Source organism: Neomonachus schauinslandi, chromosome 2 (genome assembly GCF_002201575.2).
Source record: "Neomonachus schauinslandi chromosome 2, ASM220157v2, whole genome shotgun sequence".
Taxonomy (NCBI): domain Eukaryota; kingdom Metazoa; phylum Chordata; class Mammalia; order Carnivora; family Phocidae; genus Neomonachus; species Neomonachus schauinslandi.
The window spans coordinates 125719963-125742009 of record NC_058404.1 but is presented as its reverse complement, the minus strand read 5'-3'; the positions used below and the strand labels follow the sequence as shown (position 1 = coordinate 125742009).

General features: G+C 42.0%; 1 protein-coding gene across 1 annotated transcript in view; it reads right to left on the bottom strand.

Moving 5' to 3' along the window:
* Positions 1-22047, bottom strand: part of UNC5C (unc-5 netrin receptor C) — a 340887-nt gene that overhangs the window by 10479 nt on the left and 308361 nt on the right. Inside the window, exons 11-12 of the mRNA XM_021680394.1 lie at positions 16296-16464; positions 12951-13184 (exon numbers count right to left, since the gene is read on the bottom strand). Of these exons, the coding sequence (XP_021536069.1) occupies positions 12951-13184; positions 16296-16464 (403 nt within the window). The remainder of the gene's footprint in view (positions 1-12950; positions 13185-16295; positions 16465-22047) is intronic.

Below are 22047 nucleotides of genomic sequence, written 5' to 3'. Positions count from 1 at the left end.
TCAATGAACAAAATATGCTGAGTCTCCTTTGCTGTCAGAATCATCCCTGTGCACTTTGGTTAGCTCCTGTCCTGCTTTAAACGTTTTAGTGACACTCATGTGTAGGCAATTTGTGACCTTTCTTTCTTTCTTTCTTTTTTAAGGGTTCAGGAAAATAATGGATTTTATAAAAATATAAAAGGAAAACACAATCTTCTTTTTTGGTGACATTTCAGTTGGAAGCATGGGGTTCAATAACTCAGGCGCCCATTCAGGTCATTCCACACACATGTATTGGGCACCTACCAGAGTACCGAACGCAGATGGATCATGGCAGAGAATTGTGAGTATGGGAAGCAGACTGCCTTTTACCCAGAAATACGTCCACTGTGCATTTGTTGAATGAATTCTAACTCACGCACATGTAGCCCAGTAAGTGCAGAGCTTACCAACATTGATTAGGTGTAAATTGCTCATTTCTAGCTGCTTCTTAGTGGTTCTTAGCATTCATCATCTTTGAGTCAGGCCACTATTCTGAACAATGCCAGCCGCTGAAAGGTCCTACAAGGTGTAGGAAATATTAGGATAATATGGAATATGGTCTCAGACATGGATTCCTCTGATTAGTGTTTAATGGAAGAAATGAGGCAGTAACGCACTGATGGAGAGACGGGCATGGTCCAGCCGCTTTGGAATATTTACACTGAGAGGATTCAACCTTGCTGGCTGACGAGTAGCTATTACTTGTGACAGGAGTCTGAGCAGTCAGCCGACCCCCAGCCAGCCAGTCGGCTACCGGAACACATATGTTGTGCCCCGGCTCTCTGTGCCTACAGCTCAGCAGGCTCTTGAGGGTCCCCAATAAGCCATACAGCTCTACCCAACCCAGAGTTGCACATGTTCCTTGTGGAACACTTCACACTCCATTCCTTGACAAGAATCTGGCCATGTGGAAATGAAGATGAACAAGAAAAGTGAGGGTTAATTGCAGTTTCTTCTGCTTCAGCAGCAAGGCATAATGAGCTTATGTTGATCATATTTGGTGTCTAGTTAGCATAATAGAGAAAGCTGATGTTCCCAGTGAACCTGGCACCTGACAAATTCTAAAGCTAAAATGATGTTTGTTTATAAGCCATTAGAAGAAAAGAAACATAATTAGAAATCTTTGAGATTACAGTCATGCCAATCAATCAGTTCTAGCTTCTTTCCAGTACACCCTAATTACCTCATCAAGACGTCTAAAGAGCAATCGATAGTAATTATCTGATTACTATAGATCTTCATTATGTCCAAATTATCTCCCTGGGATGTCTAAAAGAAGATGCATTGTATTCTGGGAGGAAATTGTACCCAACAATGTATAATCCACACCCCATTCCCACAATCAACATAGATTGCCAGAGGATATGGAGAACATTATCAGTTTTCTTGGCAGGGAAGACCATTGAAAAAAACCTAAACTGCCTATTGGTCATGACCTTGAAGTCAAGAAATCTAATACCACATTTGAATGCAAAGTCTGGGTTGGAGTCAGCCCAAGAATAGGCCTCAATCCTTGGTTGCTTCAGCACTGACCTCAAAAGGCATGATTAAGAGTTCTCACTAGTGGGGATAGATGGCATTGGCTTCAGCCTTTTTTGAAAGTACCAGGTAAAATGCCATTTTATTTTATATTATTTTATTTAAAAGATTTAAAGATTTATTTATTTATTTTAGAGAAAGAGAGTGGGGGTGGTGAGGGGCAGAGGGAGAGAGAATCCCAAGCAGACTCCCCACTGAGCATGGAGCCAGATGAGGGGCTCGATCTCATAACCCCAAGACCATGACTTGTGCCAAAATCAAGAGTTGGACGCTTAACTGACTGAGCCATCCAGGTGCCACAGTAAGATGTCATTTTAAAGATAATGGAGATAGAGAACACATCTCCATATTCTTAAGCTCTCTGTTTTTCCACCAACCAGGAATAGCAGAAAGCTGCTACATAGAGTTGGGAGGAACCTAACTTTTTTGTCCCCTTTGATTAGATATGAACCCTGGTGAAAGATAAACTGCCCATTGGGATGTACCCATTCTTACAGGAGAGGTCCCTCTCCAAACATATCTGATTGCACATGCCTATCAGTCAAAAAACTGAGCATGCATTTTATGCTTCTTTATAAATGATATACCTATATTAACACATCAGTAAGTTACTGTATTACATTATAAAATACACATAAGGTTAAAAGTATGAGCTAAGATGAATAAACACAGAAGTATTATTATCTTTTTGGCCCCCAAATTCATTGGGCCTGGGGTGTGTGAGGGCCAGTTTGGAGACCACTGGCTTGGGCAGATGCCCTTTCACTGCTACCTCTGGGAGAAATCAGCCCTAGAATAAATGATTCAGTAAGAAGAATCCTTACCAAACATAATTTTAATGTTCTTCCTGAGAAGTAGCAACTGATACTCAGAATGAACACTCAGAATGTTCGACTTTAAGGAAACATAACAAAATAAAGGAGAAGACAATAACCAAAGCACAAATTAAAAATATTAAAGTGAATTAAAGATATTGTAAGCAATAAGTAAAACACCTCCTTGGAAACTACAATCATCTAAAACTACACGAGTCAGAGATGTCTGGACACATACAGCAAATCCACATACAGTTTTGCACTTCACGTGTTCTCTTACACACCAAGTTTTTCCAACAAGTATGGACATGACTGCAAATGTATTTTTTCTTCCTTATGATTTTCTTAATAACATTTTCTTTTCTCTAGCTTACTTTATGGTAAGAATACAGTGCATAACACATATAACATATGTGTTAATCGGCTATTTATGTCATAAGGCTTATGTCATTAAGGCTTCTGGTCAACAGTAGGCTATTAGTAATTAAGTTTTTGGGAAGTCAAAAGTTATATGCAGATTTTCAACTGCCTGGGGGGGTTGGTGCCCATAACTCCCATATTGTTCAAGGGTCAACTATATGAATTTTACACCAGAAGAGAGAAGAAGCAAGCCCACTTGATACACCTAGTCAGGCTTGTGTTCCATATTGTTATGTTTTTAACTGTCATAATTTCAGATATGTTATAACAGATCCCACTTAAAAAATATGCTGTAACTTATATTTCAAAAGGCTTGACTTTCTGAGTCCTTCTGCATAGAACCATTTTATGATACATATGATACACAGAAGGAAGAGGACATAAAAATAACACATGTATAAATCAATAAGGTATAGCTCTACAGTTAAATGCTTTCCTCTCCTTAATCTTCCTGAGAGCCTTCATTCAACATCAGTACAACGCACATGCCCTGCTGGGAACCAGGTCAGGCTCCGGGCCACACAGACGAGTCCCTGACCCTGCCTCCTATGGAGGGGAGAGCACCACGTAAACATGTGACCCCAACCCTGTGTGCTCGGCTCTAAGACAGCTTCCAGACAGCTGCTTTTGGATCACACAGTTAGGATATTGCACACACCTTAGGGCAGAATAAGAACAAAATACATTTAAGGTCAAAACACTTAGTTAGACTTTAGAAAAATTTAGTGACCTTGGAAAGAAATGCCATCATAGGAATCAGGATCATCTAGGGTCTTTGTTCTCAGAAATATAAATGTCACCTTCCTTTGCAAAGGTTGTCCTCCCTCTTGGCAGGTCTCCCCCCTCAGGGCCCTGTTTTGGTTCTGGGTGACTCTACCTGTTGCTTTGATAAACTTGCTCTACTTCTGCAAGAAGGGGTCACTCTCTGACTTCCTTTGTCATGTCTACCTTCACCCCTGCAACTTGACCTTGAAAAGACTCTCTCAGGAGTCAGTGATTGGCAGAGGTGGGAACACATGCAAGACCCCAGTCGTAAAGTCACCAGGAGCAGGCCCCGGTGTGTGTGAGTCTGCTGCCAGGATCTGAGCAATCCTGTAGGATGGCTGCTTCCCCCAGCTCAGTGGCTGTCCGGAGCAGGCTCTTTGGTGGCCCTGAGTGAGGGCTCTATCGATTCAGGGGGCCTGTGAGGGATCGCTCGAAAGGCAGGGACAAGAGATTCCACAGGAGAAACAAGCTGCTTTCACAATAACCAATTAAACCAAGACATTATCCATGCCAAGCCATTAGCCTGGGCCACTTAAGAGCCACAATAAATCGTAGCTGTTTTAAAGGCCTGTGCGTACGTACAAAGGGAGCACCTCTGGCCAGTACCCAGAACTCTCCCAGGCTCTTAGCGCAGAGGATCAGCTCTCATGGAGGCGGCATAGGGCAAGGCGAGGGGGAGGAGCCTTACAGCTCCCACACTCTGGTTTTCCCAACCCCAGAATTTTTCATGCTGCATTACTGCTGAGGTTAGACTACATCTGCCTCCAGGCCCCTGGAGTGTCAGTCTCACGGCTAGTGCACGGGAGAGCCCCCAGACAACAGAGCTGCAGGCGCCGAGATGCTCTGAGCGCAGGTTAAAGAATGCAGGAAGTCTCTGCCCAAGGGGACTTTGTGCCAGGAAGTGTGTGAGGTGCTGGGGCCCTGGCTCTGTTCTCCACACTCTGTGCTCACCCTCTTCTGCTGCCGAACCTGTCTCCTTTCTTCCCGAGGCTCCAAACCATATAGCCTCCTTGGTTGCAGACACTTGCTTTAGCTTCCAGTTCCTCAAGAAGTGATCATCCAATTTGTGGGTTACTAGCCCTTAGCCTTCTCCCCTTCCCCCGACCCCCCTCGTTTTCCTCACTGCCCTCCTAGCAATTCTTTCCTTTCCTTATTAGAAATCTTATCAGCTAGAGAAAGGAGGAAAGAAATGATTAAACTCCAATCTCATATAATGCATTAAAATTTCTTCTGGAAGAGAAGGCTGGAAGGAGGTTAAATCAAGGCTTTGTTTTATGTTGTCTGGCTTTGTTCTCTGCATTGTGTGGATGGGATTTGTCTGTGCACTCTTTATTCTTGATGGAAACAGAAAGCCCTGATTCGGCTGTATTTAGTGCTGCCAAGGAGCCTGGGGCCAGCACTGGGAACTTAAGCTTTGCGATCCAGAGGTTTTCAGCCCGGGGACAGCGGGGCAGAGAGGGACGCATGCTCCACACTCTGTCCCCGGCGCTGCACCAGGCACTGGCGACTGAGTTGTGAAGTTCACGCCCGAGCCCCACCTTCCCCATGCTTCTATCACATGGACCAGGGGTCTCAAGGCCCCAAACCAGGTGACATTCAGCCTGCCGCTCGTGCCTCAAAAGACCAACCCTCAAGCGTCGTGCTGGCTTGGTTTAAAAGAAATCCCATCTCCATTCTGACTTTATGGAACCTGCCTTGCTCCTGCTCATTCTGTAATTCCACGCTGAGACCTACCCTTGTCACTGGGGATGAGAAACTTCTCTTTTTGCTACCGAGGCTCTCTGTCGCTCTCACAGCTGTGGGCCTGTATGCTCCCCAAACAGAGGCCACACAGAGCGGCTGTCCTTCTCTGCTGGTCCCTGCCAGCTCTTGAGCAAAGCTACTCTCCGTTCCCGCAGGCTGACTCCCCTCCTCTGGCCGCAGGGCCTGCCAGGGCCCATCCACCTGTCGGCCACCTCTCCCACCTGCTGGGGTCACCACCACCGGCTCTGCTACCTATTCTTCCTGCGCTCACACCGGGGCGCTGTGATCTCCCCCCTGAGTGTGTCTGCCGTTCTTCATCCCTCATGATAACAAGGCTGGACTCTGGAGACCATGGGCAAACATTCCCCGTCAAGTCACTTTGTTTCCAGGGCTCTGCCTGCTACTCCCACAGCTGCGGATGCTCGGATGCTCGGTCTGAGCTGCCACGTCTGGCCTGCCCAGTGAGGGCGCGCTTTGTGACACCTTTAAAGCAAAATGTCAAAGGGGGGCATTCGAGGAAGTGGTGGTGTCACCTGTCCAACCTCTGGGCATACTTTTAAGGAAAAGATGATCCCTTGCATCTATGGAATTAGGAATAGGACTTTTGAGGTTGTTCTAGAACCTCTGAAGTCATCTTGTATTTCTTTTCACCACTGAACTTGCCATTTTTTAAATTTCTATGTTAGTTTCTATTTTTTGCCATAAGAAATTACCATAGGCTTCATGACTTTAAACAACTCAAATTTATTACCTTACAGTTGTGTAGATCAAAAGTCTGACCCTGGTCCCACTGAGCTAAAGTCAAGGTGTTGTTAGGATTGCCTTCCTTTTTGGAGGCTCTAGAGAATGAGAATCTGCTTCTCTGTCTTTTCCAGCTTCCGGAGGTTGACTACATTCTTGGGCTCAGGGTCCCCTTCTTCCGTCTTCAAAGGCAGCAATGGCACATCTCTCTGGCTCTCCTCCACAGTCATGGCTCCCTGGACTATAGCTGCTAGAAGTTCTCCACTTTCAAGCACCATGTAATTAGATTAGACCCACCCAGAAAATCCAGGATAATCTCTTCATCTCTTAATCATATTTGCCAAGTCCCTTTTGCCATGTAAGGTCACATATATACAGCTTCTGAACATTGTGTACAGATATCTTGAGGGGCCTCTATATTGCCTACCACAACTTTTATTTTTTCCTCTCTTTTCTTTCTCTCTCTCAAAAAATAAATTCAACGTGGCAGGTCATTTCCAAAATATATGATAGGGCCAGGGTCAAGTCTCATGAGAACGTAATAAAGATTCAGTAAATTTAGATTCACCAAAAAGATCCCTGTCCCTAAATGGCTGACCAAGTAGCCTGCCTACAAACCTGAAACTCACCTCCCAATTAGATCACAATTAGATTTAGTATCTTCATTGAGCCGTTATCTTCAAAATGCCGTTCTTCCTAAATGCCCATCGAGGGATAACGAACATCATCAAGTACCTGTTTTGTGCTAGGAAATTTAGTAACTTTAATCTGCTTAAATCATCTAAGGGTCCCTGGTGTAGACCAAATGACTGTTAGTCAAAGAGGTCAAGTTCAATGACCAGAGCCACAGACACCAGGAGGGGCAGAACCAATCAAGTCAGCCAGCCTAAGTTTCCCCTACCACACCACGCTTCCTTCCATACACTCAGCAGAATGAGAAGAACACATATGCAACCTTTAACACATTGTTTGGTGTTATCTAATACTTGTGTTACATGTACTAATATATTAACTTAATTGCAGAGATGAGCATCCTGAGAGTATAAAACATTGATCCAGCTAGTGTTGAGGTTGTTTGAGAGGACTGAAAGAAAAGATAAGACTAATGGGGCCAATTCAAGAGAAGGCCAGCCTTCATAAGCCCGTAAGGGGCAGGCTGGACATGTTCTGGATTCTGCGGGGTCACAGTTGCAATGGAGGGGGTGTCAGAAGGACAGTGGGAGGCATCAGCGGCAGCATAATAAGAAAAGCTTCTCCAGGCTACCTATGCCCGTCTGCAGCTACAGCCCAGGAGATGGAGTATCGCACAACTCTCCATGGGACCTCCCACTTCCTCTCATTTTCAGCATTTCTTTCATTTTCTCTTATTTTCCACATAATATGATCTTTCATGGATTTTCTATACTCTAGACTGCAGCCTGAATTAGGGTATGTGAAAGCCGAAGAAATCCAAAGAAAACTCTTCTCCATGCCAAATGACTACACGAAGAGAGCCAGCTTATGTTAATTTACATATTCAGTTCCTATCATATACACATTTGTCAGGAATTCAGTAAACATCACATGCTGCCCATAATGTATGCAGCTAACTCTTCTTTTAGGTTCTGAATCTCAGGGTTTACCATAAACCTCTTTATTACAAAAGGAAAATCTCAGAAACTGTACCCTCAGGATAGTGGGACAGAAATGCCTTATTTCCACATAGATGTATGTTTATCCCTGAGTGTTTTGAAAACTTACCCAAATATAATCTTGTTCTCCACTAATTTCTAGTCCTTTTATATTGATTTAAGTCTTTGCAAATAATGAGAGAACACCAATATTATTATTTTAATCACCTGAAGAGGAGGGAGACAGAAAAACTGATTTTTTTGAAAATTTTATTTATTTATTTGAGAGAGAGAGAGGGAGCGAGAGAGGGAGAGAGAGTGAGCATGAGCAGGGGAGGAGCAGAGGCAGAGGGAGAAGCAGACCCCCCGCCGAGCAGGGAGCCCGATGCGGGGCTCGATCCCAGGACTCCAGGATCATGACCCGAGCTGAAGGCAGACGCTTAACGACTGAGCCACCCAGGTGCCCCCAAAACTGTCATCTTTGACCCAACTCCATCTTTACAATAGATGGGACCTCTCTATGTGAGCCTAGAATGGCCTCTAAACTGTTTTTACAATTCTTATCATCTTTATCTCTCTACGTGAACTCACCCTCACGTTGCTCCCACTGGTCCTTGAAGCACTTGCATGGGAGAAAAACCCACCCAAAAGATGGATGAAAGAACTGTCTCCCAGAAGCCTTGACTTTTATTCAGGCACTCACCTCTGGCATCCTAATTCTTGGCAATGCTTCCAAACTATTAAACACAGCTTTTAAGTTTCAGGTGACCATTTTTGCCTGCAGGCTTAACAAAACTCAGGAAAGTGTCGCCAGGGCTGCTGAACTCAAAGAGCTGTGTGGGGAGATGAAAGGATGCACCAGGGTTGCTTGAAACTGACTGATGTGGAGGTTTTTTTTTTTTTTTTTTTGCTCCCCATCCACATGGACAGTAAGCACATATAATAAAAAGTGGGCATTAATATTCTCGATATGTTCACTTCCAGACATTGGGCCACAGATTTTTCTAGTAGCTCTCCAGACTGTGTAGTTCTGAACCTCTGAGAAAGAGTGCTCCGCTGGGCTCCCCCTTGAGGGTTTCTGCAATGCCAAAGCAGTCCCCAGTACACAGTGGTAACTGGAAGAAAATATCAGGTCTGGGGAGACCCGCTTTTGGGTGCCATTTACTGTGCTGGAGATGGGAGGGGGGTAGAGGAGCTGGATTAGAGAAGGGGCTGGATTATGAAGGGGCTGCTGTATAGACAGGGATGTGGGGAGAGCAGGAGAGACCATGAAGAAGCACCCTGTGAGATATGATGAATCGAGAAGGGTAAGTGGAAGGAGTGGAGAGAAGCAGGGGAGGCATAGGGCAGCTGCCTTGAGAATAGAAGAGACTCAAGCAGACATTTATGATTGTCAGAGCAACTCAACAACCTAGAAGTAGACCTAGAGGGCTTGTTCAGGGGCGGTCATCTTTAGCTGTGGAAATGAGAAAAACCTACGGTAGCTCCAGTTGGCAAGAGACTTAGAGTGGAAGTGAGTTCCCCGGAGATTTGGAGAAGGGCAGAGGAGGGTGTGTGGACCAGGACATCAGAGAAGATGGAGGGAGGTCTTCCTTAAGAACCAAGGGTGGCCTGCGTGCCTTTTGTGCATGAAAGGGATGGAAAGTCAGATGTTGTGGCTGGAAATGGGGAGCTTCACAGGTGGGGATCTCGGCAGGTGGTGATGCTAATGAGGGTGAAATCCAGAGCACGTCTACACTGGCGGATGGATAATGTGGGAATGATGTGAAGGTTACCAGAATAACTTGGGGCAAAGAACTGTGATTCATGGTGAGTTTGAATCTGAGAGGAAGATAGGAATAAAATGAGTAGAAAGAAAGACCCTGAGGCAGGTACTGCTAGGCTGGGGGTAGGGACTAGGGGATTTGGGGCTAAGAAACCAAAATCGATAATGAATAACAGAGCAACAGAATAAGAAGAGCAGTAGAAAAAGCCAGCCCTCCAAGTAGAACAATGCCCCAGAAGTGGTGATGAGAAGTACTGGAACTCTTCCTCTCAGCCTTGTGGTTAGTTCGAAGGGGTGGTCTTCACCGCGGGGGCTGTGAGGGAGGCTGTGTCACTTGGAAGATCCAGGCGCAGTTTATGTGAGCAGGTGAAGGGATGGTGGAGAGAATGATTCAAGGATGTAGGAAAGTTTGTCCTTAGTAGGGTTAAAGTTCCAAAAAGATCCGTGCAGGTGTTTAGGAGAACCATTCTTAATCTTAGCTGCACAACAGAATAACCCAGGTTTTTCTTTTCTCAAAGAAAAACCCCAATACCCAGAGCAATTAGATCAGAACCTAGGGGTTGGGAGCCTGGAGTAAGTCTTTTTTAAAGCTTCCCCAGTTGAGTCCTCTGTGCATGGCCTGGAGAACTACTGATTCAAGAAGGGCATGTGTGGGGAGCAAGTGGGCTTGCAGGAGGAAGAGGTGTTTAGAAAGGGGTTATTTATGGGCAATGGTGGTTAGAGAAGCAGGGAGATGGCAGAGACTGGTGGGCCTTGGCAGGCAGGGTGCCAAGAAGGCAGAATTCAGGTAAGAAAGGGCCTTTCTGAAAATCAGCACCAAGGTTCCAATTCAAGTGTGGGTGTTAGGCAGTGTTGCTGGGACTGAACTAATTGCCTCTTCAGTATGTTGGATAGACCGTTTACCTATAAATAGGATTTTGGTATTTTTACATTATTAAAAGGCCATGAGGTACAAGAAAGCCTTATCCATTATTCATATTTTTTTCGGTCTAAGTGCTGGATCCCCAGATGCTGAGAATTTATAAATGTCTATTTGGACAGCACTGACCGTGATTCAAAATGCTCCTGGGTTGTTTTCACTGCTTAAACCTGTTTGTCAATCTTTCTTGGTGTTGACTATTTGCATTTCTTTTCACTAATTAAAACAATTAAAATTATTTTATTGAATTATTATCTTTTTTTTTTTTTTTGCATGGATTTGTGTGTTTCTGTTGGGAAGAAAGGTCAAGAATGCCTAAGTATAAGACTGTGTGAATGAATATAAAATACATGCATCAAACATTTCAAATATGATGTAGATCTTCTATAGTGCGCTTTTTACAATGATTTTTCTTGGAGTGGTTAAAAGATTTGCCTTTAATCAGATCCCACAGTTCCACTACAAATATAGTTTTCCCTATGCAGAATTTAAGCCTAGGATGATTTCCATCCTGACAGGGCCTTAGAAGCAGCACATCTGCAAGGAACATAAAAGAAATAACCATAAGCCTGACACTACAGCTGCGTGTTCCCATCATTTATTCAACATCAGAAACTCTTACAAGGTCACCCGTCAAAAATAGATCCTGTGTCTCATCCCCTCCGTGGACCCAACCTGCAACACTCTGCTTTCATGACCCAGAACAACTTTCTGGATGGAAATTCCAGAAGGAAATACTTTGATGTGTAGAAAAAAATTCTTCCCTTGGCTTCCTTGACACATTTTTTTTTCTTCCACATCTCGTCCTCTTCTGGGTCCTCATCCCTCTACAGCTCCCTTTGCTGGCTGCCCTTGCACACCCCTGCAACGGCAGGGCTCCCCTTGGTCCCCTATGTTCTAGGGTGTGGCTCTTTCAGCAATTCACACTACGAGCAGAGTCTAGGCTTCAGCCAGCTGCCCAGGCGTGAAGCCTGCTTTCTCCACTCAATTGGTGTGTGAGCAAACTACTTAATTTTTCTTTGCCCTGAACTGAACATCTGAAAAATGGGGTTAATGGTATCTTACAGGGTTGCTGTAAAGATTAAATGAGTTAATAAGCATTTAGAATCATGCCCAGCACATAGGAAGTTCTTGGTACTGCTCATTATTTTTAACATTGTTGTTTGTCTTATCCATCTGCTCTCCCTTGATAGTCTCCCTGAACACAGGGATGACAAGTATCAATATTATATAATTGGTTCCTGAGTCTCTACTTCAGGATTTGCTCTCAATCCAGAAAGCCACACCCATATTTCTAACTGTCCCTTGGGCATCTTTGTTCTCATGTCTAAGACATAACTCGAACTTGATATTCCAAAAGCCAAGTCACCATATCCACACCCCAAAGCTCCCTGCCCCTTAAGTGTGCTACTGTTACTTCGAGGCACACTTGATCTTTTGCTCCACCCATTCAGTGTTGGTCACCTGGTCCCACAGGAGTTACTATGGGACCTTCCACACCTAACTCCCTTCTTCTCACTCCTCCGTCATCAGCCCAGATCTACCACGCTTTTCTTCTTGACTCTAACTTTTCACTGATGTCAGACTAATATTTCTAATGTATATTTCCAATCATGGAATCAATGAAAGCATTGGTTTAAATCTCTCCACTGGCTCGCCAGTAACTCAAGACACTGAATAGCAACTCCTCTCTCTGGCAGTTGAGGTCCATCTCAATAAAACTCCTATGTATCAGTCTGGGCTTACTGGAAATAATAGGCTTGTATGGAGTCTGTATTTACTGTTCCCTCTGTGTTTCTTCCTGCTGTTCTCTTCACCTAGATATTTTGTACTTGTTCCCATTAAGCTGGTCAAACCTTACCTTTCATTTGGGCCAATTTCAAATATTAGCTCCTTTTCAGGTGTCCTGAAAATAATACTATGCCCCCTCCCCCGCCCCGAACGCCCTCCCATAGAACTTTGCATTCGTCTCCTCCATTTATCAGACTCTGACTTGTCTCCCAGTCCTTGGCATACTTCTTTTATTCCTCCTTCTAGATCATAACTTCTTCAAAGGCACTTGCTATATCCTTTAAAGCTTCAAATGGGATAAAATAAGTCACAATAATAGCACCAGGAATTAAGCTCATTTATTCTGCAAAGCAGCAGGCTGTTGTCAAATGCTAACCCTCTTCCTCACAGTCCTCATAAAAAGAATGGGAAAGCATATAAATGAAGTGGCACACAAGAGGAACATACAATGTGAGCAATTACGCCAATTCCTTTTATAGGAAGCACACAGCTGAGATAAACATGGAAGCACCTTATTTACCATCCACATCTCGTTGCCAAATTCTTCTACTTCTTCTAAATTTTTCATTAAAGGAAATCAAGGAAGGTAAACAAAAGTAGCCCTTGGGAGGAATCAGCACAATGGAAACCACTCACTTATCAGCATGGCCTCAGAGAAATGTCTAATTTTCTTAAAAACATCTTTTGGGGCCAGACACTTAGGTTCGCGCACTTGGGCACACAAACACACACCCACCTTCTCTGGCTGTGTGCCGCCACGCCACACCCTGGCTTCGGTGTGACAGTAAAGAAGGAGGTTCGTTTGGACAGGAGCGACTTACCTTCAGGGCGTCCTGGGTGTCGTCCAGACAGTAGACTCGAACACTGTACTCCAGAGAGGAGCAGCAAAGTGGCCCGAAGATGGCCAGCTTCAGGCGCTTCGCGGCAGCTTTGGTGGTGGACTGCCCGACCAGGGCGTAGGTGCTGAGGTTCTCTGTGAGGAGGTGGCAAGCCTCTGCATCCAGCTGAATGTAGCAAGGGGTGGTGAAGTTTTCCTCCCCAACCACCACCACATCCTGAAGGACAGGAAGGAAGGGGCCATGGTTGAGCCACTGCGGGTCCCACTGGCTGCCATGATGGGTGGCCAGGCAGACAGAGCAGCACCTCTTCTGCTAAGTATGATCATCCTTTTCTCTGTATTTTTTTTTTCCTTTCTCAGGCTTTGTTATACCCTATTTCCATTCTTAATCATTCTCTCCCTTCCCCTTGCCTTCATACTGCTAATATTTTTTATTTAGATGTCCCCTATTTAGCATTTTTTCCATCTGCGAGTCTACATTACCAGAATTGACATAAAATTCCAGAAGAAATTCATGAATTATCCTCTTAATTTCAGTGTACCTGAGTTTATTACCCATTTCTGAGAATTTAATGTTTTAATCTCTAAGTGTCTGATTAAATCTAAAAAGTACTGTTTTCTTTCTTTCTTTTTTTTAAGATTTTATTTATTTATTTGACAGAGAGAGAGTGAGCACAAGTAGGGGGAGCTGCAGAGGGAGAGGGAGCCTGACTCGGGGCTCGACCCCAGGACCCTGGGATCACGACCTGAGCCAAAGGCTGACACTTAATGACTGAGCCACCCAGGCACCCCCCCAAAAGTACTGTTTTATTTCAATGTCATTATAGAGTAGTAAGTTTTTCCCTAAAAATCTAGGGGTTTGAAAAGGTTTAGAGAAATTAAGGAACTATGCAATACCATTCTACTGTGTTTTTCCAAACTCACCTGTCAATTACTTTCCAAAGCAATACACTGCTTTTTCTCAATAATCTGGGCTGCTAGACCCTAGGGTAAGTACAATATAGCAAACTCGATGCTTTTCTCTGGTTAAACAGCCTATCCTTTTAGCTTTTGAAAATATTTAGCAAGAAATAAAAATAAATGGAAGTGCTAAATATTGTTAAAATAGTTACGAACTCAACTAAGTTTTGATTTATTCAAATGACTCAGGCCACAGAAGAAAATCATCTGAAAGACCAAGTGTAGGACCCATAAAGCAAGGGTCAAAATTCCACGTGCGTCCCAGGGCAGCCAGGTAATAGGTATCAGGTAGGGCAGAAGACAATAGGAAGTGGGGGAGACTGGGGTAAAGCGGAGCACAAGCCTGTCTAAAGAGCTCTGTCTCCACTGGGCTCAGCCCAGTACAGCTATGCAGACATGCAGGCCCAGTAAGAAAACCACCTTGACTTTTTCAAGAGAAGCTGGCAGTTCACATTTTTATGTGAAAATTTCCAGCTTGTAATTAATTCAAATTTAAAAGAAAACTCCACATGGGAGAAGTAAAGTACATGTGTGGGCCTGATTCCACCTCCGCACTAGGCTACTTTCTCTCCACAGAGGTAGGAACTACATCTGCTTTGATTCCTACCGTAGCTCAGTGGGCCTGGCTCATGGGGAGCAAATGGCTATTTGTCAAAAAAAAAAAAAAAAAAAAAAAAGAATGAATGTGTCATCATAAATTGAGTCTCTGGGGCTGAACAAAGTGGTTGTTTATTAACTAGGCCTTGCAACATCATCTGACGGGTAGTAGGAGGGGGGTTAAATGCCATCCACGAAATCATTTCTTCAACTGTGCCTGTCCTCAAAGATGAAGCTCAAACTGCACTGGCAAAGAGAGAAAGAAACTCAGTACCTTCAGGTTTATTTTAGCCCCAAAGGACACCTGGAAAGAAGTGCCTTTTTTTTTCCTCCAGCAGAGTGAGGGCAAGGCTCAAATATCCCATGAGGCATGTCACAGAAAGCTTCCAGTAAGACATGGTTGAGAATAAAGATGCACCATGTCCCTGCCATGGGTGGAAGAGCATACTCTTAAGCATTGCCCTCTTCTACTCTTCCCGTCTCTTTATTTCATTTTATTATTTTTGTTACTGTTATTATTACTGAAGTCTAGAAATAGACAGGTATTAGGGTATTAAGCAGAGTCTTACGCAAACAATTTAGAATCACTTGAGATTAAGACTTTGGGATGTTTTCGAGATAAATCATTTCAAACTTAAATGGACTGGAAGTTAGATCTGGTTAAGTCTGTTCATAACCCAACATAAAGCATACCCTTAGACTTGAGTCCTGGACTTTCAGTCCTCTGGCAAGGAGTGATCCCCTCATGTGGCCAAGAGAACATGTCCTTAGGGAGGAAATTACAGTAATCCCAGGGATGCCTTTCTAATTGTAATACTGCTTTTTTCCCTATAATATTAAAGGCTTGAAACTTCATGTACATTTTTTTCTAAAAATGTCTTTCCTAAAAGAAAAATACCACAAGCAATCACAAAGTATATAATATATAGGTTGGATGCTTTGTAACGATCCAAAAAAATACAGGGGTAGCTTTCAAAACTATTAGACAATTTTTGATAAACATATTCCTGAAATACGTCTTCTTGAGAATATTCTAAAATGTAATGTTTAATTTGGCTATTTCCCACTTAAACAACAGATACTGTCTTTTCAAGAGGTGACGATGCAAACACACAAGATGGTTTTCTAGTTACTAGGTATAAAATCTTCATGGTAAATCTAACAAATTCTTTTGCTCGTAACTTCAGGTGCTAATTGAAGAGTTCTGATGTAAAGAACAGGATCTGTTTAAGGCACTGTCCTTAAGAAGTTATGATGGCAACAGCCACAGAGAGCCAAGACACCACAGGTGTTCTTCATCCTAGTGGAGCTTAGGAGATGCACCCTTTCTGTTTTCCCAAGTTCAGCTCAGAAGAACTGTATTCCCTGTATGTGTCTACAATGTCTACCATTTTCTGACCCAGGAGCAATGTTTCTCTAACTACAAATTTAAAAAATATATAGATGTTTCCCAACCCAAGACATAGTATGTATGTTCTGACAGGGACTTGTGTAAGACTCTCAAGTGTACTTTCCCTAGGAGTTAGCTAATGCTTGACCATCATTTTCATTGTGCCTACCCATCAGTAGATAAAGCATTCAGGAACTAGGCTCTCTCCCTCCCTCCGTTCTTCTCATACACTCTCTCCCTCTTTCTCTCTCTCCTTTTGAGTGTAAGCTAAAATTCCATTCATGTTCTGCTTTCAAAATAAAAGCCTTCTTTCCCATAATTACTCCAGTTTGTCTGCATGAATTGCTCTTGCGTTCCATCTTTAACCCAATGGAAGCTCACCTCCCACTGTCCCTGTGCTGTCTGGTTCTTGAGTTGTATCTTCCAGTCCTCGGTGTTGGGGTCTGCGCAGTGATGCATAGTAAGGATGACGGGGCGGGTCAGCAGGGCTCCTGGAGGCCCACAGCTCACCACAGGGGTCAAGAGTGTCTGGCTGTCTTCCATGGCTGGCCTAGGAGAAGAGCAGAGACTGGCATCAGTGACATTTCCATAGCATCCACTTACTATGTACTCATTGAGATTTTTAGATCTGAAGTTGTACAAATTGTTTCTTCTTGGGAGTTTTTGTTTTTTAGTTTTTTCGGTTGGGGGAGGAGAGGCAGAATTAAATGGGAAGACATGTCCTTTATACCAAGACTTTATTTAATCTTCAAGACTGGAGATACTTATGATAACAGTGAATCAGCCAGTATCTCTTTGATCCCCTTCCCCCAGACACAGGTCTGCCTTTGGTAATGTCCTCTGAATTCATGTACTGATACTTTTAGGATGGAACAAGAAGGAACAGAGTCCTTAGGAGGTACATAACCATCTTTTCTGATAATACTTGCCATTGCTCTTACAGGGTTTTATATACTTTTATTTTTTTAAGACCTAACTTGAGAAATACTTCAAAAAAAAAAAATCACTTCAGAGTAAGGACACCCTAGAGCTACACTTCCAAATGACTTTCAGGAACAATTCAGGCTAGTAGAGCAGATTCCTTCTTTCAAATATGACCAGACAGAATATAGAACTGTATTCTATAGTTCTAGAATTTAAAATGAAATCTACTTGTATATTTCCTACTCAGAGCATCTGGGTGGAAGAACCTCAAAGATCTAAATCAAAGATCTAAATTCTTTATCTCCACATGTTTTAATTGTCTTAAGACCTTTCCCTAACATGACTGTAATCAACAAACAAATGGAAAAATTAACCCAAGGTATCAGTTGATATGTGAGCAACAGTCCCAAATTATTGAACGGATTGCCCAAAGTCTTAAAACTGACAAGTGCTAGCACTGGGACTAAAGCCAATGCCTTTTCAACAACAATACTCAACACTACTCTGTCAGAACAGTGTGGCTAAGAAATCATGAACTCAGAGTTCCAGAGGAAGCAGGGCCTCCGGGGTCAACAGCACCACCTTCTATCCGAAGTAGGAACCCTTCTACAATATGCTGACATCTGGACAGTGCTTTGGACACATCCACAATTGTACTCCACTACTATTGAGGGTCACCTCATCTATTATCAATTCAAATTTACAAAACGTTCTTAGGATAAACACAATCTGCCTTCCCGACACTCTCTTCACATATCTTTGGCCTGCTTTCTCTCTACTTTGGCATCAGAGCCTTTCAAATATCCAGAGATTGTTATGATGCCTCTAAAACGTCTTATTTCAGACAAAATACCTCAATTTTTCAACCTCAACTAGAAAAGCATGGTTTACAGATACCTCCCTATATTTCTATCTTCACTTTTATATAGATGTCTGTTAGTATTCCAATGTCTTCTCTAAAGTGAGGCATCTGGAAATGAATATTAGACTTAAGTAGGCAGCAGAGGGGGACTACTATTTTCCTTGGTTTGGAATATGTAGTTATATCAATGCCTCACCAAATTGTTGCCTTGTATTATTCTCAGTCAAGGAATTATTTATAAGTATTATTGCAGGCTTGAGTTACAAAGGAAGATGGAGATAATATGGTTAAGCATCTCCTTTATAAAATGAGGCAATGAAGCTCCAAGAAGGTCAAGTAATTTGTTAAAGCTAACCACTCTGTGTATTCCTAACATGAAAGGCTCTTAGGCTAGCTCTCTATAGTTTTGTGGTTGCAGTGATGGCTTTTGAACCTATGTACAGAAATTTATATTTAGCCATTTAATTTCACCTTAATAGTTTCAGAGCAAATTTCAAGTCACCTATTTCTTAATGCTGTCTTTCCTCCAAATATCGGCCAACTCTTCCAGTCTTTTAGCCTCCATAAATCTTATATGCCTGCCATTTATGTTCTCATTCCAATCATTGATAACACTGTAGTACAAGAATAGGGCAAAGACCTTTACAAAGATACTACTTGAAACTTCTCTCCGGTCTGACACCTATAATCTGAATTTGTTGGTTTAGCCAAATATAAACTAATCAAAATATACATTGTCCAATTCACATCTTTCCATTTCATTCACTTGGATATTATAATGGACATATCAAATTCCTTTATAATTGTGATGGCCACTTGGAAAGGATTTTCCTCTAAGATTTTTTTCTTTATCTATAGTTAATATATTAAATACTAAATAATCTAGAAGTTAGCTTATATCTATAGCTTACTCTAATTTAACACTCAGGGAATGATGGCAGCTGTTTTATTTATATTTATATATACATTGTTGGAAGATAATTCTCCATGGGTCTTTCATGTTTCTGCATGTCTTTTCAAGACAACTATAGCAATCACCTTGGAAGATAAAGATACTGCTTATCTTTGGAGCAAATGGCAAGCATGTCTACTTCCCATTATAAAAAACTTAGGTTCTCCAAGCTCAGAGGTCCTTCCTGGAATGCAACCACTGAGTGTGTAGATATCATCTGATCCTCTCTGCATCTCCCTTTTGGAAATGGGGTTTTGGGAATTGGCACAAAAATGATAAAACTCTTGATAGTGCTATTGCTGTGAGTAACAAACTGTCTTTTGTCTCTGACCCCGGAGTCTTGTGTCATCTATCAGCATCCACAAAACTGTGGCGGCTATGGTAAGGTCAAATCTTAGAGAGTCATTAGCTCTTGACAATCATTATCCTTTTGACATATTTGACATATTTTCTCCTTAATAAAACTTGGGTTATCACTGCTTCTTCTCATTTTAAAATTTCACAAGGATCTCACCAACCTAGGGCTTTTCTTTCTTCTTATTTAGAAAATAAAAATAATTTTTATCTCCTTTTAGTCTTTACCCTCTTTCCATCTTCAATGAATAAGGACACAGTTTTATTAAATCTAAAGTTATCAAAGTACTTGGAAATATACTTTTTGGAATAATAAGATTATTGGCAGCTTGAGGAGTCTTTACCACCCCCTTTATCGCTTAATTTTGATTTCCTCTTAACCCAGTCTTTCTTCCTTCCTTCCATTCTGAAATTCATTCTCTTAGTACATGGGTGAAGTTCTGGTTTCATTGTGGTGTAGTTGATATTATACTATCTGTCCTAAGCAGTAGCCTTATTCTTGCTAATTTTACTTTTCCTACCATGGCGGGAAAAAAAAAATAGCAGTGACTACATTTTTGTGAGCACTACTCTTACCTTTTAGCTACAAGTGTACCTTGAGAAGTGAGCATTGAACTTTTAAGGAAGGAGATTTAAGTGGGATCCATTTCAAGTGGTCCTTGCAATATAGTTGGAGATTGGAAACATCTGTCTCTCAGTCTGCTGTTAGCAGCCGGTGCTTGAGGCAGAAAGAGGAGGGGTTCTTCTCATCACTGAGTTGGAACAGAAGGGAGAAGCCTCCCTGCTGGGTTGGGGAGCTGTCAGACCTGTACTCTCCAAGCACACCCCTGGCATGCAATATTGATGGGCACCATTCTTGGAGGAGGGATAGCAAGGGAAGGAAGGGGCAGTAGGTGTCAAAAGAATTTATTAACCCAGTGAGGTGCAAGAATGTAATGAATAGGGAAGTGGTGAAGTGGAATTCATAATGGGGAATGAAAAACAAAGAAGAAATAATGATAAGAATCTTTTTGTTTTCAAGATGAAAGAAGTAGTGTTGAAATTGGAAACATTTCCAAGCATATATGGAAGGAGTGACTTAAGGAAGATTAAGATTTAACTATGTGAAACCAAAGGTCAGAGCGTTTAAATCCACATTTCCTTTCTTTACATGAAGAGAAGATATTAAAATACACAGAACAAAACTAGTGGAAAATAAATATAAATAAGCCTGACTCATGTTTTTGCAGAGAGCTCCACTCCTGTATGTCTTATGTGTTACCTGAGATATTTCAGGTAACATTCTCTAAATATTAACTGCAGATGACATGGAAATGAACACAAAGCAAAAATCAGCTGCAGAAGCAGCTCTTAAGTCAAAAGTCAGTAATGAATTAAAGTTTTCAAGGCTTTTCAAAGTCCAGAGAGGAGAATGTGGTAAATGCTGGATGGATTCTGAAGCCTCTGGGACAAAGCCCCTCAGAGAGGAGTTTGAGTTTCCTGTCAGAGTGATTTTCTCATCCTTTGCTTGCTGTTATCAGTGAGGAGAACTTCTCCTACACAGAAGGGCATACATTACAAAACTTTCATAAAAGCAACTGCATTTGCTGCTTACGGCACACCTGTAAGGGAATTAGGGTAAGTATTTGTATCACTTCTTTTTCCAGAAGAGGAAACTGAAATCTAGAGATATTAACACACTCGCCTACGGCCTCAAAACTAGTAACAGGCAAAGCTAGATTTCAAGCACAAGTGATCTGGTTTCTTTCATACAGTGGTGTCTGTGGGGTTCCTTATCTGATTTAGGGCCTTGAGACTTTTTTTTTTTTTTTTGGTTTATTTGCTAGAGCAAGCTCAAAATTACTTCTTGAAGAGAATCTCTCTCCATCCACCTCTTTGTGGAGACAAGATGCCTTCTATTAACATACATGTCTTTTGTCAGGTCCCTTAGGATGACAATCCCACCCGAGGCTCAGCTGCCTTTTGAAGCACACGGTTTCACATATAACTGGCAACTTGAAATATTTGCACTCTGGGTATCTGACAGGGAATATCTAACTCAATTGTTATCAAAAGCTCAATTGAGCAAAAAAAAAAAAAAATATTTATGGAAGCCACTCTGAGGGGCAAGCCACCATTTCCCTAGACAAGCCAGAATCTATCCCTGGGTGAAGCCAGAACAGCTAAGTATTATGCTCTGACTGAACTGACGAATTGTTGTGGAACTATTTTACTGAATTTCCGCCTGGGCCTTATACCATCTACTTACATGGCGGGACACTAACAGAAGGGAAGGAGCCCTATGAAAACTCATTGCTATTTTTATTTTAAGGATGTTGTTCATTGTATTAAAAAAATGTTTTCTTTATGTGGAACAAAAGGAGAAATAATTGAACTTCTTTTGGGCATATTTTTCCTCATGGACACATGGATTTTGTAACTTACCACGTTCCCCTCTTGAAAACTTTGGAACAGTAAATTCATGATCTATTACCAGGAAATACACTGGGAATCACATGAGATGTTTTATACTTTAACTGCTCACCTGACTTTGTTATCTTTTCAAATCTTATTTTTTTCTCATTTCCTTTTTTTTCATCGACTTATTTATAATTTTTTTCCTCCCATTGTAAGGACTGTGTTTTCATAAATCACCTTGAACCATTTCTTTATAAGTAGGATTGCGGTATATGAACACTGTGGAGAACAGTGAGAGAATAAGATTTAAATATACTTGGACTCCACTCTCTTCGCCCATACCTGTAGCTTTTATATAGCTGTACGTTGGAATAAGGACTTGAGCCCTAAAAAGGGGAATATCATTGAGTTTCACTGAGAAATGATAATGTCAACTACTATTTTACCAAGTTCCAAAAACATGTTAAATAAATGAAAACTTTCTGCTATACGATTACTTACATAGCAGAATTTTGGCCCGCTATCCTAACATACTATTTTATTATTTATACTCAGTACCTATAGTACTGAGGATAGTTTACATTGTCTCATCACTAACTCACACCTTCTTAACTGGGATTTCATTCTTTGAAAAAATCCTAAAG